General features: G+C 41.2%; 1 protein-coding gene across 2 annotated transcripts in view; it reads right to left on the reverse strand.

Moving 5' to 3' along the window:
- PKDCC (protein kinase domain containing, cytoplasmic) overlaps window positions 1-7,753 on the reverse strand; it is a 123,821-nt gene extending 116,068 nt beyond the window's left edge. Inside the window, exon 1 of one of the 2 annotated variants that reach the window (XM_058165251.1) lies at window positions 6,778-7,753. In XM_058165251.1, the coding sequence (XP_058021234.1) occupies window positions 6,778-7,518 (741 nt within the window). In that variant the 5' untranslated portion in view covers window positions 7,519-7,753. The remainder of the gene's footprint in view (window positions 1-6,777) is intronic. The other variant, XM_058165252.1, reaches the window with a different exon arrangement.
- Between the last annotated feature and the right edge of the window lie 7,178 nt (window positions 7,754-14,931).

The raw sequence follows: 14,931 nt of genomic DNA on the forward strand, positions 1-14,931 counted from the left end.
AGCAGCATGCCAATGTGATTTTCCTCACATGTAAAAAGAATGGAACAACTGTATTTTCAGCCTACATCAAGCTTTACACATTTCTTGCAACAATGGCTGTTACCTTTCCTAGGTGGAGGGTTTTGTTGCTCTTACTTGCAGCAAATAAGATGCAAATCAAAATGATAGATATATCTCAATTTATGTGGGTAAACTGACTTATTGCAGGAGAAAAAGGAGTACTTGAGATGTTCAGGATTCCAATCACACCTTAAGCACAGTCCACTAACAACTTTCATTGAGCAGACAGGCTTGTCCATCATTCTGCACAACCAGGACATTAAAAAATAACAACTCCTGAACAGCTTGGTAACCCAGTAAGCATTTCAGACCTCTCCACAATTCCTTCCCACTGCATTTTGTAAGCAGGATTATTTTCTGTCCATCTACTGAAACCAAAGGCCAGGTAAATATGAGTGCGTAAGAAAATCCAAAATGTTGACATGGCTCATGGCTTTTAAGGTTAATCAATTGGCTCTGTGGTCTGGAATCAGAAGTACTGATCCATCTGATATTATTATAACAAGCCATAGTTTGGGTGGGCCTCCCTCATTGTTCATGGGCCCAGAGCCCTAGCGAAGCTTCCAAGTTGCTTTCAGTGGCTGCCCTGATAAACTCTATTGCAGTAATTAAGCCTGGAAATTCCAAAAACATGTATCAGTACAGCAAGAGCCTTCTAATGAATCAAAGATGGGGAGAGAATATCAGATTGTCCCAGCTGGAATTTTTAGAGTTCATCCAGAACTAATTCTACTTAAAAAGGGAGTTACAAATTGTGCGCTAAACTGTCCTGCACAAGTCTGATTTCTGGCTGAGGGTTAGACACCACTCCAGAATAAGGCACTATTCGTGAATAAATAGACTAATTCACTAATGCTTTGGAGGCCCTTGGCAACCAGTCACTCACTGTAGATGGATGTGCTGTTGAACTGGAGAGAAGAGCGGGAGAATGGGTGGTCTCCAGTGTATTCCAGCACTCAAGGAAGCAGCAACAGGAAAATAAGCTTCTGTTCTTGAAAGCTTTCTACACTTTCTCTGGACACTAAGAGCTTTGCTTTAGGAAATTCACCTAAACAGGCTGGGTTTATTTAGAAAGCCTGCCCCCCCCCCCACCCACCCACCCTGTCAAAATTAAATCAGAAACCAGAAGAGTCTGAGGTGGGGGTGTCAAAGGATGAAGTTTCAGGCATTCCCAGAAATTTATATAAAGAGATCAGTGAAGTGGCACATATATTGCTAGTGTCTGGAAGTAGAAGTTCATTTTGCCATTATTACCTTCAAGATGGAAAGAAAGGAAACAAAGTTCAGAATTTAGAAGAAAGCCAAATTTCTCATCATGACATTGGGGTTTTACATACTGTAAGCAATTATTTACAGAAGAAATGACGATCTTAGAAAATTGAAAGTAGAAAGAAAACTGTTTAGTAACCTAGGATAAATCACTCTGATGAGCTAAACCATATTTATAAACTGTATTTTTCCCAATCTTCAAAAGAAATTTTCTCAAGACAGCTTTATAAGGTTAAATAACTATTTAAAAACAAATACCTAAAAAAAAAAACCCCACAAATAAATATTATAAAAGTGAAAATTCAGTTTTACAGGAAATGAAATGAATAAAAAGCCTTTGGCAAAAGATTAGACACAAGGCATTTTTTTTTTTTATTCTCTGATCACTATTGAGAAGACTGGGATTATTTGACTCTTTAACTCACATAGGATGGCAGGGATATTTAGTGGAGAACCTTGTGAAATTACAGGTAGTCCTTGATTTACAACAGTCCATTTAGAGACCGTTCAAAGTTAAAATGGCACTGGAAAAAAGTGACTTACAAAAAATTTTCACAGTTACAATCTTTTTTTTTTATTATTTGCATTTATATCCTGCCCTTCTCCGAAGACTCAGGGCGGCTTACACTATGTCAAGCAATAGTCTTCATCCATTTGTATATTATATACAAAGTCAACTTATTGTCCCCCAACAATCTGGGTCCTCATTTTACTTACCTTATAAAGGATGGAAGGCTGAGTCAACCTTGGGCCTGGTGGGACTTGAACCTGCAGTAATTGCAAGCAGCTGCTGTTAATAACAGACTGTTTTACCAGTCTGAGCCACCAGAGGCCCTTCAAAGAGGCCCTTTGAAGCATCCCCATGCTCACTCATGTGATCAAACTTGAGATACTTGGTAACTGGTTCCTACTTATGACCGTTGCTGTGTCCCAAAATCATGTGATCCCCTTTTGCAACCTTCTGACAAGCAAAGTCAATGGGGAAGCCAGATTCACCTAACAACTGGGTTACTAACTTATCAACTGCAGTGATTCACTTAACAACTGAGGCAGGAAAGGTCATAAAATAGGGCAACACTCATTTAACAAATCTCTCACTTAACAGAAATTTTGGCATCAATTATGGTAGTAAATCGAGGACTACCTGTATTTATGCACAGGTAAGGTACCGTGATCCGTGGTGGTGCAGTGGTTAGAATGCAATATGGCAGTAACTCACGGGTCACTCCAGGAGTTCGATTCTGACCAGCTCAAGGTTGATTCAGCCTTCCATCCTTCTGAGGTGGGTAAAATGAGAAGCCAGATTGTTGGGATCAATATGCTGACATTTGTAAATACTCAGAGACCACTCTAAAGCAGGATGCAGCTGTATATAAGGCTAAATGCTATTACTATTGCTATTGCTATCCCTAACAGGGATGAGAAAGCCTTCTCTTGCTGAGGAGGAACTAGTGAAGAGCACAGTTGATTATCTGTTGCTGTCTTTGTGTCGTTTTAGGGATTTCTGAGAACCATCTGGCTTTTCATTGTTAAAAATGTTGGTGATGTTGGTCTAGAGCAGGGGTATCCAACCTTGGCAACTTTTAACACTTGTGGACTTCAGCTCCCAGAATTCCCCAGCCAACTGGGGAATTCAGGGAGTTGAAGTCCACAAGTCTTAAAGTTGCCAAAGTTGGACACCCCTACTCTGGAGAGAGATATTCAGGTGGATCCTTTCTTAATTCTATGAAAATTGCTGGGCAATATAACATCCAGCTTAAAGCTGAAATAGTAATAGAATATTCAGCCACATTCTAAAATACTTTTTTTTTCCCTGAGGAAAGAATAGATTCCGTATTCTAGCAGATTCAGTGAGACTCCTTTACCTGGGACTTTCAATTCATTTCAAACTGATTTCAAAATTAGAAGCTGTAATACAAATTTAAATAATACACAGGAATCTAGTATTTTTGAAGGGCTAACAGCTTCCTATTATGAAACCAGAGCTAACTATCTGGAATAAAAATGGAGTTCATGACAACTTCAAAGAAAACCGTAACCCCACTTCAGACAGTGAAGTAGATTGACTACAGATTTATAAAACTGAAAGCCACAGTGTTGCCTTACTCCACACATCCTCTCAAAAAACTATTTCAAAGATCTCAGGGGGGGAAAAACCCAAAAATTCTAAGTGTGGGACAGGAAGCATAATTAGCTAAATCTCTCAGCTTCAATTTTCTTCACAATTTTTAACAACCATTTAGTCCTAACTTGCATTTTACAGATCCACATTACAATTTCCTCCAAGATTTGCAGAATTAAGTCAACTGGGAGAAGCAACATTTCTTTTCTTTCTTTTCTTTTCTTTTCTTTTTTTCTTTTCTTTTTCTTTTTTTTTTTTTTGATTTTCCATCTGTCTTTCCTCCTGTGCATAGGATATCCCAGTCAAGGAAGTCTTGCTTTGTTTTGGCTTTCTTACAAGCACAATTAAATGTCCATAGGCAAATATGGTTCATATTATTTAAATGCATTATTCCAAATTGATGGGTATATTTGTGTGTGGAAAGCACCTAATTAACTAAGTTATAATTGCAGTGGCAAGAGACGTAGATGTTGAAAGGAAGTGACCAGATGGCTATCAAGTCACTTGAAAAAGAAAGGAGGAAAACAGGATTGAAAAGACAAGCTACAAGAAATACTTAGACTAGAATACAATTTTTTATTGGCCAAGTGTGATTGGACACATAAGGAATTTGTCTTGATGCATATGCTCTCAGTGTACATAAAAGAAAAGATACGTTCATCAAGAATTCTAAGATACAACACTTAATGATAGTCATAAGGTGCAAATAAGCAATCAGGAAGCAATATCAGTACACATCATAAGGATACAAGCGACAAAGTTACTTAAAAGAACTTCTCATCCACCTTTTCTTAATTTCATGGACCAAAGTCAAAACAAAAGAGGTATTGCTTTTTCACACAAAACCCACACCTTCTTCTCCAAAGAGCATTTCTCCAGGAAGTACCCATGTACAGTGATTACAGAAGAGCACCATCAAAATATTTTCTCCAAGAAGCAGCAGCACATAAAATCAATTCTCAGAGGAGCCCTAAAGAAATGGTTACCACTTGGGATGAAATAGGATGGAGTCCAGAGGAGACGAGAAGAAAAAGACACATCAAGTTCTTCTCTAGGCTAGGCACTTATTGAGAATGAGAAAGACCCATTGAATCTAGGGGAACCTATGTCCATGTGGACAGAACTGACTAATTTCCTATTGGATATGCTTTTCCTGAAAATTTGGACCAGGTAAGAAAACAATTCGGATGATCTAGATAGAATCGAATGGAGCATTGGTTTAAAATGAGGATTTGGAACAAACAAACAAAAAAAACCTGATTACTCCCAGGCAAAAGTCTAACAGTGTCAAAGAAGAAAGTGGGAAGAGGAAATGAAAAGGGGGAGGCTTTTTTCCTCCAGTCTATGACATTCTGGACAATGCCAGAGGCGGGAGACTTTGCAAGTCAATTTGAATCTGAAAGACTATCTTTGTTTTAAAAAACGTATAAAACTCAGTTTGAAGGAGGAGGAAAAAGGGAAAAAAAATAAGTTTTGGCTGTCAAGCTCCATTGATTGACTTGTCTGTACTTTTGACAAGAGTGATTTCCCCCCAACAACAAATAAGCACCCTAGAGTAAAAAATTGCTACCAGCAACAGAAACTTTGGCCTACTATTGCTCTGCTTGCTGTTTATGAAAAATGAGGAGAGTTGCTGCTGCCTAGCCATCTCTGTCCATTCTGACATCTGCCTTGATTTTTCATCCATCATTTCTGGGCAGGATGATTTCCAAATCTGCTAAAACTGAAAGGACTTAAATTAATGTCATACATTGGTCCTCAAGCAATTATGAAATTGGCCAATGAACACCTCTTCAAATTAGTATGATGCACATTCAGTGAGGAAACCAGAGTTAAATGGCCCTTAGTTTGCCTTTGGGGAAAAAAAAAATAGAGAAATGACTTTACTCAAGGTTTTTTTTTTTTAGCAATTCTGATTTCTAATGAAACAAGGTCAAGTTCTAGTCCAGAAGCCAGAGTTGCAGGTGTTCCTATGCCTTATTAATCCTTAGGAGAAAACATGCAACAAAGTTGTGAAGCACCACATTTTCATCTCACTTTTAATATTAATAATGATTTGAGAGAATATTAAATTCCAAGAGTTGCTGAAAGTAAATTCCTGCTTTGCCTACTTCAACCTGTTCAATATGTAGTCAGGAGGAAACAGCTGGATGAGTATTCCACATTTCATTTTGCTGTAAAATTTGCACATTTACCAGTATATAATTACAGCACTTCCCTGCCTAAACTCAAAGAATGGCTTGCCAGATTTACAATTACTAGGTCCAAATTCCACACCTAATTCATGTACAACTAACTGACCTAACACAGACACACAATTTGAAGAATTTAGAAGTGACAGAAGTGACTGAATAATTATGTCCAATTACTCAGACTGTGTTTTGTCAGCTTTCTCATCATTGGATCAATACTTCCAGTTTAGAGGAAACATTTCACACCTTGTCCCCAAATACCCTGACTGTCATAACACCATCCTACTATGCATGTCTAAAAATAAAGACTCCCTCAAGCAGAGCTCCTACCCTTGATGACTGTATGGCCAGGTTCATGCAATTTGCTCAGGAGAAAATTCAGCAGGATTTACTTGCCAGGAGGCTGCATAAGATTTCCAGCTTCATTTATAGAGATGCCTACACATTACAATTGGGAATTTAAATTACATGGGAATCTATACATGCTTTAAAGTTCTAAGTGCTTGGAATTGTGGCCTTAAGAGGACGAGGCTGGCACTACAGCATTCATTCTTCCGCAAACTCTTTGAGAACTCTTTCTCTGGTATCTGACCTCTGACAGGAGCATCGGTAGCCACAACAGCCTTCTTAAGTTCGAAATCTTGTTCCGGATTTAGCCCTGATTTCAACTGCTTGAAACACGATCCTACCTTTCCTTCCAAGCCAATTCAGCTCACTTTATAGCAACTTCCCAATAGGTTGCAACATCTCATCCCCCACTAAACAAGAAATCGCACGTGGCCCAGCCTAAAGTCCTGGTAATTTTGATACACCAGGGAGATGAACTCCCTATTGCCTCTTCCACGAGCCCATCATATGGGAGCGAACAGAATTCAAATACGTTTATGATCACAATAGATAATTATTCTAAACAAAACAACCCCCGTCTTCCTTCCCTCCCCCTTCCAATTCTTCTTCCACATGTATTGCAAAGTATTCTATATATATATATGCATGAACTAATATTCCGCTTAAGGAAAACGCAATCCATTCTGAGTTTGATTCCTAAACTCCGCGTCCGCCCATCTTTCACCGCCTGGGCCGCGCAACTCTACCCAAATCTGAAGTCCCTAAGACCGGGGATTCCCTACTTACCTGGAGGATGTTGGGGTGCCGCAACCGTTGCAAAAGGACCATTTCCTTGATAATCTTATAGGAGGCCAGCCTGTAACAGTCTTCCAGAGACCCATAGAGCTTGACGCAATTGTCGATGTCGTGCCCCCCAAAATCGACGGACTTCAAGGCCACCGCCAGGCTCTTGTTGAGCACCGCTTTGTAGACCGCTTTGGTGTAGCCGGAGCCCAGGTAATGGACCTCGGTCACGTTGCTAATGTCCCGGCATCCCAACCGAAGCGGCCCGAGGGAGAGTTCTAGCTTGGATTCGGGGACCCAGGGCGCTCCGGAGGCGACGAGACCGGCCGAGCTGAGCTGGAGCCCCCGTGGGCTGCGGTCGGTGGGCGAGGAGGGGAGCCTTGGTGGCGCGAGATCCATGAGCCGCCTCTCCAGAGGTCGCACCGCCGGCCGAGACTTAGCAGCGGCTCCTGCCGCCGCTCCCGCTTCTCCGGGCTGCTGCCTCTGTTGGTACCGCAGCACCTCTTCGTAGCGCTCTCGGATCTGCCGGGCTAAATCCCAGCGCCGGTGACGGCCGCCGCTTCTCCTCGCCGCCTCCCATGACCTGTCCCGAGGCGAGCCCGCCAGCGAGTGCGCGATGCCCGCATTTTGCTGCTGCTGTTGCTGAAGGGGATCAAAGGCCGGGATGAATAAGAGATTGAGCAAAGTGCCCAGCAAGAAGGACAAGCAGAAGCCAGCTGCCACGGCCAGCTTTTGCCGCTTCATTGCCCTGCAATGCCTTCACAAGCGAACCTTCCTGCCTTCGCGATCAGCTTCGCCGCCGTCTCGCTTGCACCATTCCAGATGACCAAAAGACAGACGGACTGACCGACGGACAGATGAGGCAGAAACCCCGACCAAACCCCGTCCTCACTCAGCCCTGCTGCCTCACCACTCCTCGGCGAAGCGAGCTGAAGAAGCCCACATGACACTTGCCTCCTGCCTTGCCTTTATAAACCCGCCCTAAAAAAGTCTTATTATTAGGCACACCGCAACGAGGAGGGGGGAAAAATGAGAAAAAAGAAAAAAGAAAAAAAAAAGAATTCCAAGTGTGCTACATTCATTGTGACGCCAACTGATTGACGGCTCGGCCTCGCCAGTGGAAAAGGGAAAACAGCAGAGAGGAGAGCTGGGAAATGAAGTCTTCATGGGGCAGGTGGCTGCCAGAACGCAACGGGACTGAGAACTACAACTCCCAGAAACGCTCCTGACGCTCCGGGCTGGAGAGGCGGCAGGAGCTCGATAACGGTGTCGCCTCCCAAAAGACAGTAGTTGAATGGAACGGGACGGGAGGGAAACTATATCCCGCTAGCATGATCGAAGTCGTGTCGCGCGTCGAGAAGGCAGCATATGGAAAACGAAGCCTTTGGTCCGGCAGAAAGATAAGGAGCCTTTCAAGGGCATCGCTCTCTTAAGGTCCAAAGAGGATTTGGCGTTTGCCCTCCACGTCTATCACAGTCGCGCTGTTTCCACATTGATCCCGAGGAGAGGTGTGGGAAAGGCGGTTGCGTTTTGCGAGAAAGCGGGAGGGAAAGTGAAACGAAGTGGCACTTGCCAGCCTCGTTTCAGGACCTTCCCAAAGTCATGTTTATCCGAGTGTTTATTTCTACGTAAGGATTTGGTTTTGCCGCCCTGGGTTTTCGCGAGTAGTTATAGACCTGCATCCTGTTCACACGACCAGAAAAGTTCCGTTTTGACAGTCTTTCACATCGCTACCCACAGACGTTCCGTTAGCCTGAGGCGGAAACGTTTGGCGCCCGCGTTTAATTACTCGATTTTTTAATAGCCCAGCTTTCAAAAATCTGTAGCAACCCCAAACAGAGAAGAAAGTAGGAGAGGCGTGTTTGATTTCTTTTATTTATGAAACGCTTTCTCGTTTAAAAAAAAAAGCAAGTCGGCAGTGTATTTATTTAACTCATGCTGCCCATCATGAACCTCAAGCACATGTGCTCGTACATGTGATACATGTCTTCCCCCCACTTGAAGGCCATATAACCCAATTGCCCTCCCACGAAAGTGATTTCCCCCCCCCGCCCTTCGAAATGCACAGCGAAGGGATGTCAATCAATCCCTTAACATTGATCGCTCCAGCGGGCTGACAAACGGATCGATTTGCCCGGGAAAATCAGCTGTGAGTGTAATCCTCGAGACTAGGAATTTTAATAAAATGAGAGCAACCTCAAGCGGTAAATACGGGTAGGGGAGGCTCCTCAATGATTGTATTCACATCACAGGCTTAGCCAGAATCATTCATAGGCCAAGCAAGCAACTATATTTGCATAATTTATGAACCTTGTTCAGTTATAACGCTGGTTTGAACTGGGGAGGAGGGGGAACCCTAGACCATTTTGTTAATCAATGGTTTGGATAATATGTGAGAATTCGGGAAGAAAATCTGTTGTTGTTCTAGATATGGTTTTATTTTTGTTTGCCTCCCAGAGTTGTTTGCTAGGGGGTGTGTATTAAATTTGCATAATAAAATAAATGGATTCGGTGTCCTAACGTAGGTCAACGTCCCAGGTGAATGCAAAGAATTAAATGTCATTACTATTCATATATTAAGGCATAATAGAGGTAACTTCGCTCCGGGATCATTTGGTAAGGGCGGAGTATCGGAATTAGTAATATCATTACATGAAGGGTGATAATAAATAGGATTCCCACGTTGTGGGAATCATAACCATTTTTTGTTCAACGAACTATCTGGCCATCTTCTTTTCAAATATACTTTTCAGGCCATTCCCTTGTTTGGCTTAAAGGGCCCCCAAATTTCTTTCCTGAAGTCTTAACAACGGTTTTAGACTTTACTCAAAGTATAACTATAAGAACGAACTGATATTTTAAAGCCACGTAATAAAGGCCATTTCCCTCCTCTTCATCCTCCCTACCTTTTTCTTCACATAACTGCAGAAAATCACGGTGTGTGTGTGTAAGTGTGGAAAGTAAGCTTTCTTCTGACAAGATATTTAAATCAATGGGCTTCTCTATTTCGCCACCAGAGCATAACCGAGGGGGGCAGGACCTGATAAAAATCAGATTTTAAATGCACATGCAAGCCCCATTGAAACGGGTTGATTAATCACAGCGGCTCGCTGATTACCCGGCCAAAGGTGCTTAAAGCACGCACGTACAAATATTGCTGAAGGTGGATTGCGAAGTTTGTGGGGCGGAGAGAAATAAAAGCTTTATTTGAGCGCCTTTATCTCCTGGGAAGGTTTATGTGAGAAATTTACAGCTCAGTTTTCCACCTATAATCTGGCGTCGCCCGAGGCCAAAGGGTTTTAACTCCCATGGAAGCGGAGGGAAAAGATGTGTCGAAAATGTGTGGCAAATTTAACGGATCGATGAGGGCTTCAAGGAATCTGTACTGGCTTGCCTCATCCCGAGATTCTGGGGTGTGCGAGTCTCCAACACTCATCTTTCCTGTCCTGCTGGCGGGGGACGATGAGCCTTGCAATCCCACATACCTCACGGGCATCTGTGGGCTGGGCGCAGAGCAATTTCACCACCATCGGGCTAAGAGTTGGAAGCAGGGCTACAAACAGTGGACAGTTTTCTGGGGGCTTTTAAATGTAAAAAGAGAGACAAAGAAAAATTAGGGGCGCTCCCTCTCCGTTCCTTGACCTCCTCTCCCCGTTCACAGGCCTTAGCGCGCTGCGAATTTTTTTTTTAAATCCATAGAACTCCGGTTCTCCCCCTGAGCTTGCCCTACCCCTCATTAAAGTCCTCAGCCGGGAGCTCTGTGTTGTGGCTACCGCGGGAGGGATGAAAGGGCCCCGCCGAGATCTAGTGGGGGTTAAAGCTCTGCGCCCCCCCTGCATCTCCCGGGCTCGGCGTGAGGTCGCCGCAGCTCTGCTGGAGACTGGCCGAAGCCGAGTGCTAATGGTGTGCTTATCTACAGCGGCCCGGCGCTGTTAGCAACTAATTAACAAATGAAATTAGTCCCAGAAAGAACACAAAGAAAGGGTGTGTGTGGGTGTGGGTGTGTGTGTGTGTGAGAGAGAGAGAGAGAGAGAGAGAGAGAGAGAGAGAGGGAGAGATCCAGCTGAAATTGCTTTGGATTGAGAAAGTTTTAGCTGGAGAGCGCCATTCGGGTCGCCGGCACAAAGCAAGCAAGCCGCGGCAATTAAGGCGCTGTTTGAATTGTCTGCCAGAGGGGAAGAGAGTAAAAGGGCGGACAAGCAAGAACAAGAATCGGTGCCCGCCTAATATCTTGATAAAAGGTGGCTCTGAATCCGGCGATTTTTCCTTGTCAGCTCCCTCTCGTGCCGGTACTAATTGTAAAAGCACAAGCTGCCACTAACATCCATAGAATAGAATAGAATTTTATTGGCCAAGTGTGATTGTACACACAAGGAATTTGTCTTGGTGCATGTGCTCTCAATGTACATAAAGAAAGGATAACACGAAAGGTGTCCCTTCTGCAAAGGAAATGCTAATGCTTGAGAAAAGACAAGCAGGTTGTTTTATTTCGTTGTGATATTTTTAGCCGGATCTGCTTTAATGTGTCCAATGATGCTTACTACCCCCAGTAGTACTTTTGTAACAGCTCTTGACTAAATTTGGCGGAAAAATAATGAAATGCATGTTTCCCCTCCCCCCTGCTCTTCATTCTTTCTTTCACCCTCCAACAAGACAAATAAATAAATAAATAAAAGCTGCCTGAAATACCTACCTGTTCTAAAAAGCAACCTTTTCATATGTTGGGGCTGCCACCCCATGGCTTATCAATAGGATTATGGGAGACCTGATTGCCTGAATTAGTGTTTCTCAACTTCAGCAACTTTTAAGTGTTGTGACTTCAATTCCACAGCCTAACCCTCACACCCTCTGTAGCCTTTTGAAAAAGTACTACACTTGCTTCTATAGGTAATAATGATCGTGATGGTTATAATGGAATAAGAAGGAACCCTAAACCTGTCAAGAATTTTCTTCTTTAACGAGTCATAAAAATTTACACTGGAAAAAAAACCTAGGCAGTAGAAACAGGTGCACAAATGGCTAAGCCAAAGGATTGGAAAAGAGATAAATTTCAAGTGTAACCAAGAAAGATAGTTGATATGTTTCCTTGCATAAATACCAGTGTTAATAAAAAAGTTTAAATGGATGAATAATTTAAAATAGAAGGATTTTAAACATTTTACCTACTTCTGCCTGGGATTTTAGTTCGCAACTGTTAATAGTGAAATATGAGTGGAAACAAAAATACATAATTAAAACTAGCGTGCCTATCTCCTTTTTTGTATACCTCTAATTCTTAACAGTTCTGTTCAGACAACATATTCCCTTGTAAAAATTCAATAGTCCATTCTAAATAGTCCATTCCTTCTATAAATGGTGCTGTGATGTCAATGAAGAGCTATCAGATTGTTCATGGATACAGTAAATTATCTGCTCCCTGGTGCAAACAGCTGTGCATGGTGGCTGTTCAAGAGAAACAGAATGCAGTTTAGAGAGAGGAGGGAGCAGTCGCTTTGCCTTGCAAGTCGAATTCTCTAAACAAAAATATGTTTGAATAGAGCATAGAATCCTGTTCTAGAACCTAGAAGCAAATTTTTATTTGTTTTTTTGCTTACAAATACATAAGAGAAACTAATTGGATACTAAAAGAACACTTTTTCTAAATAAAATAGAATGCATATTGTATTATAAGTACTGCATAATATTACTTAACATTTATTTCTTAGCCTGGTTCTTATGCATAAAGAGTGATTGCACATAATTATCTTCCTCTGTTTATTATTACTTCAGTTCTGCAGGGTAAAGAGAGATACTGATTGATCAGAAATCATGGCCAAAACTTGGAAGATTTGAGCCTGGGTCTTTCCAGTTGCAGTCCAACCATTCTAGCCCCAAGTTATTTATTTAATCAATGCACATGGAATGCTGAAATGATCCTTAAACTTATCTCAGAAGGAAGAACTCAGAAAATTCATCTCATTTCTGATAGGATCCATATTTAAGCCAAAACTCTAAAGTTACAGTGGAATTCTAGTGACATGCTGAACATTCCAAAAGATAATCTGAATCTGAACTTCCATCAAAAATATGTTCCTAATTTAAATACAATATTCTTTTAACTGGATGGCATGTCAACCATGAAGCACTAATTAAAAGGGGGTGGGAATCTGATAATAACTTGCAGAAAGAGTCCTTAAAGAAAAAGGCAGACTAATCCAAGACCCTTGGCATTTTCTGTCCCTCAATCTTTTATTATTGTCATACATTCAAATAGTTAAAAAGTGACAAGTGACGGTGATTCACTCAGAATGTAAACTGAATATACTACATGTTAATTGGACAAAGATCTTTGATTGCCTAAACCTTGAGAGGTGGAAAGTCTCCTCCTGATCTAAGTTTAGTGTTGCCTGCCATGTATTAATTGACCTGCACCTAAGTCACTTTTAGGTATTCATGATAAAACTGTACTTTAAAACAGGGGTCTCCAGCCTTGGTCCCTTTAAGACTTGTGGACTTCAACTCCCAGAGACTCTGGGAATTGAAGTCCACAAGTCTTAAAGGGACCAAGGTTGGAGACCCCTGTTTTAAAAGTCGTGATAGTTGCTTCCCTTTATTTGTGAAAGAGATTTTAATGTGAAATGTGGGAAATTATGCACTGTACTGCTGCATCCTGGTACATAATGAACAGGCAATCATCAGTAAGCAAAAAACTCTTAATTGAACTACCATGGACTTTACAAGCTGTGACACTGAGATTTTGATGAGTACAGCTTTCACATTTCATGGTGTTGAACATGCTGCTATAATTGTTGCAGATTTCCAAAAAGTATCTATGATCTGAGAAGAAGCACAGAATGAGATTCAAACAGGGTGGGCATAGGGACATCTAGGCCAAATTCAATCAATTAAGTGCCACCTACTGGTGCCTGCTGCTGGAAGCAAAGCAAAAGAACCCAAAGGCCCATATGTGATCTTAGTGTTGGCATATTTGTTTCTCCCTTTTTTATATAAATAGCAATCGTTCAAATAGTTTGATTCATTTCAAAATTCAGGCCAAACAAAATTGTGTCTCATCCAATTTCTACTGAAACCTCTAGTTTATTCCCATTATGACTGCTTGTATAATAAGGGCATTATGCTAACAAATGAAAAGGAATAAGTCTTTGCTAAAAAAAAAACCCACTTACTTTGTGTCCAGTGTTTTGCAGAATCATATTGTGTGCTTTTGGTCAGAAAATGGATTAGCTAGGAGAAAGTAGGTTGCTAGCCAATAAGATGAAAACTTCACATATGTGAAGAGACTGATGTTACCCAATTAACTGCTGAATATTTCCAGATGTTCTGCAGGGGAAAATTTCTGATGAAAGGAAGCTGATGATCTGGTTGGGTTATATTAGTACACCATTATTGTTCAAGTTTACATAACGATCATTATACAGTTAAATATAATATTCATTGTCCATTTTTGCTGCTGCTGCTGCTGATTCTACAACTAAGAACAGAAGAGCAGATACATATATGCTATTTTGTAACTCCAAAAATAGTGGAGCAGTTTTCTAATCTAATTTGACTTATATTTTAATGGCAAAATGTGTTATTATTATTTTTGCTTTGGAGCATTTAAAAATTAAAAAAAAAAGTCTGCCTGCAAACCAATAGAGCAAAAAGCTCCTTCGTGCATTTCAGTGTATGATTTGGCCTGAATACCAATCAGAAGGGGGTAATTTAAATAAGGAGACCTTAATACAGCTTGAGAAACGTGGCTTGAAAATCCAAGCCAGGTTTAAACCCACCTCTTGTAAAATGAACAATGAGCTACACAGCAGGAGACCATGCTATTTCCCATTCTGCTGTAAAACAGAAATATTCAAGACCGTGAAACAACAAACTTTTTAAAATGAAATATACCCATGGTTCTATTTTTTAAAGGGGGGAATAATATTGAAATAAGTCACTTTTTAATAATTCTGTATTTTCCATCTTACATTTTAATTTTCAGTATGTTACTTTCATCAATTATGAATCTTTGTAAGATTTATGGCAGCAGTAGTAGGATTTCAGACAATAATCTGAAATAATATTTGTTTAAAAAAATAATCACAATTGGAATAAGAGTCCGATTATTTTAGCATATTTTTTTTCTTCATTGTACTGAAAAGATTCTACCACAATGCTACA

The sequence above is a fragment of the Ahaetulla prasina genome, chromosome 1 (genome assembly GCF_028640845.1).
Source record: "Ahaetulla prasina isolate Xishuangbanna chromosome 1, ASM2864084v1, whole genome shotgun sequence".
Classification (NCBI taxonomy): domain Eukaryota; kingdom Metazoa; phylum Chordata; class Lepidosauria; order Squamata; family Colubridae; genus Ahaetulla; species Ahaetulla prasina.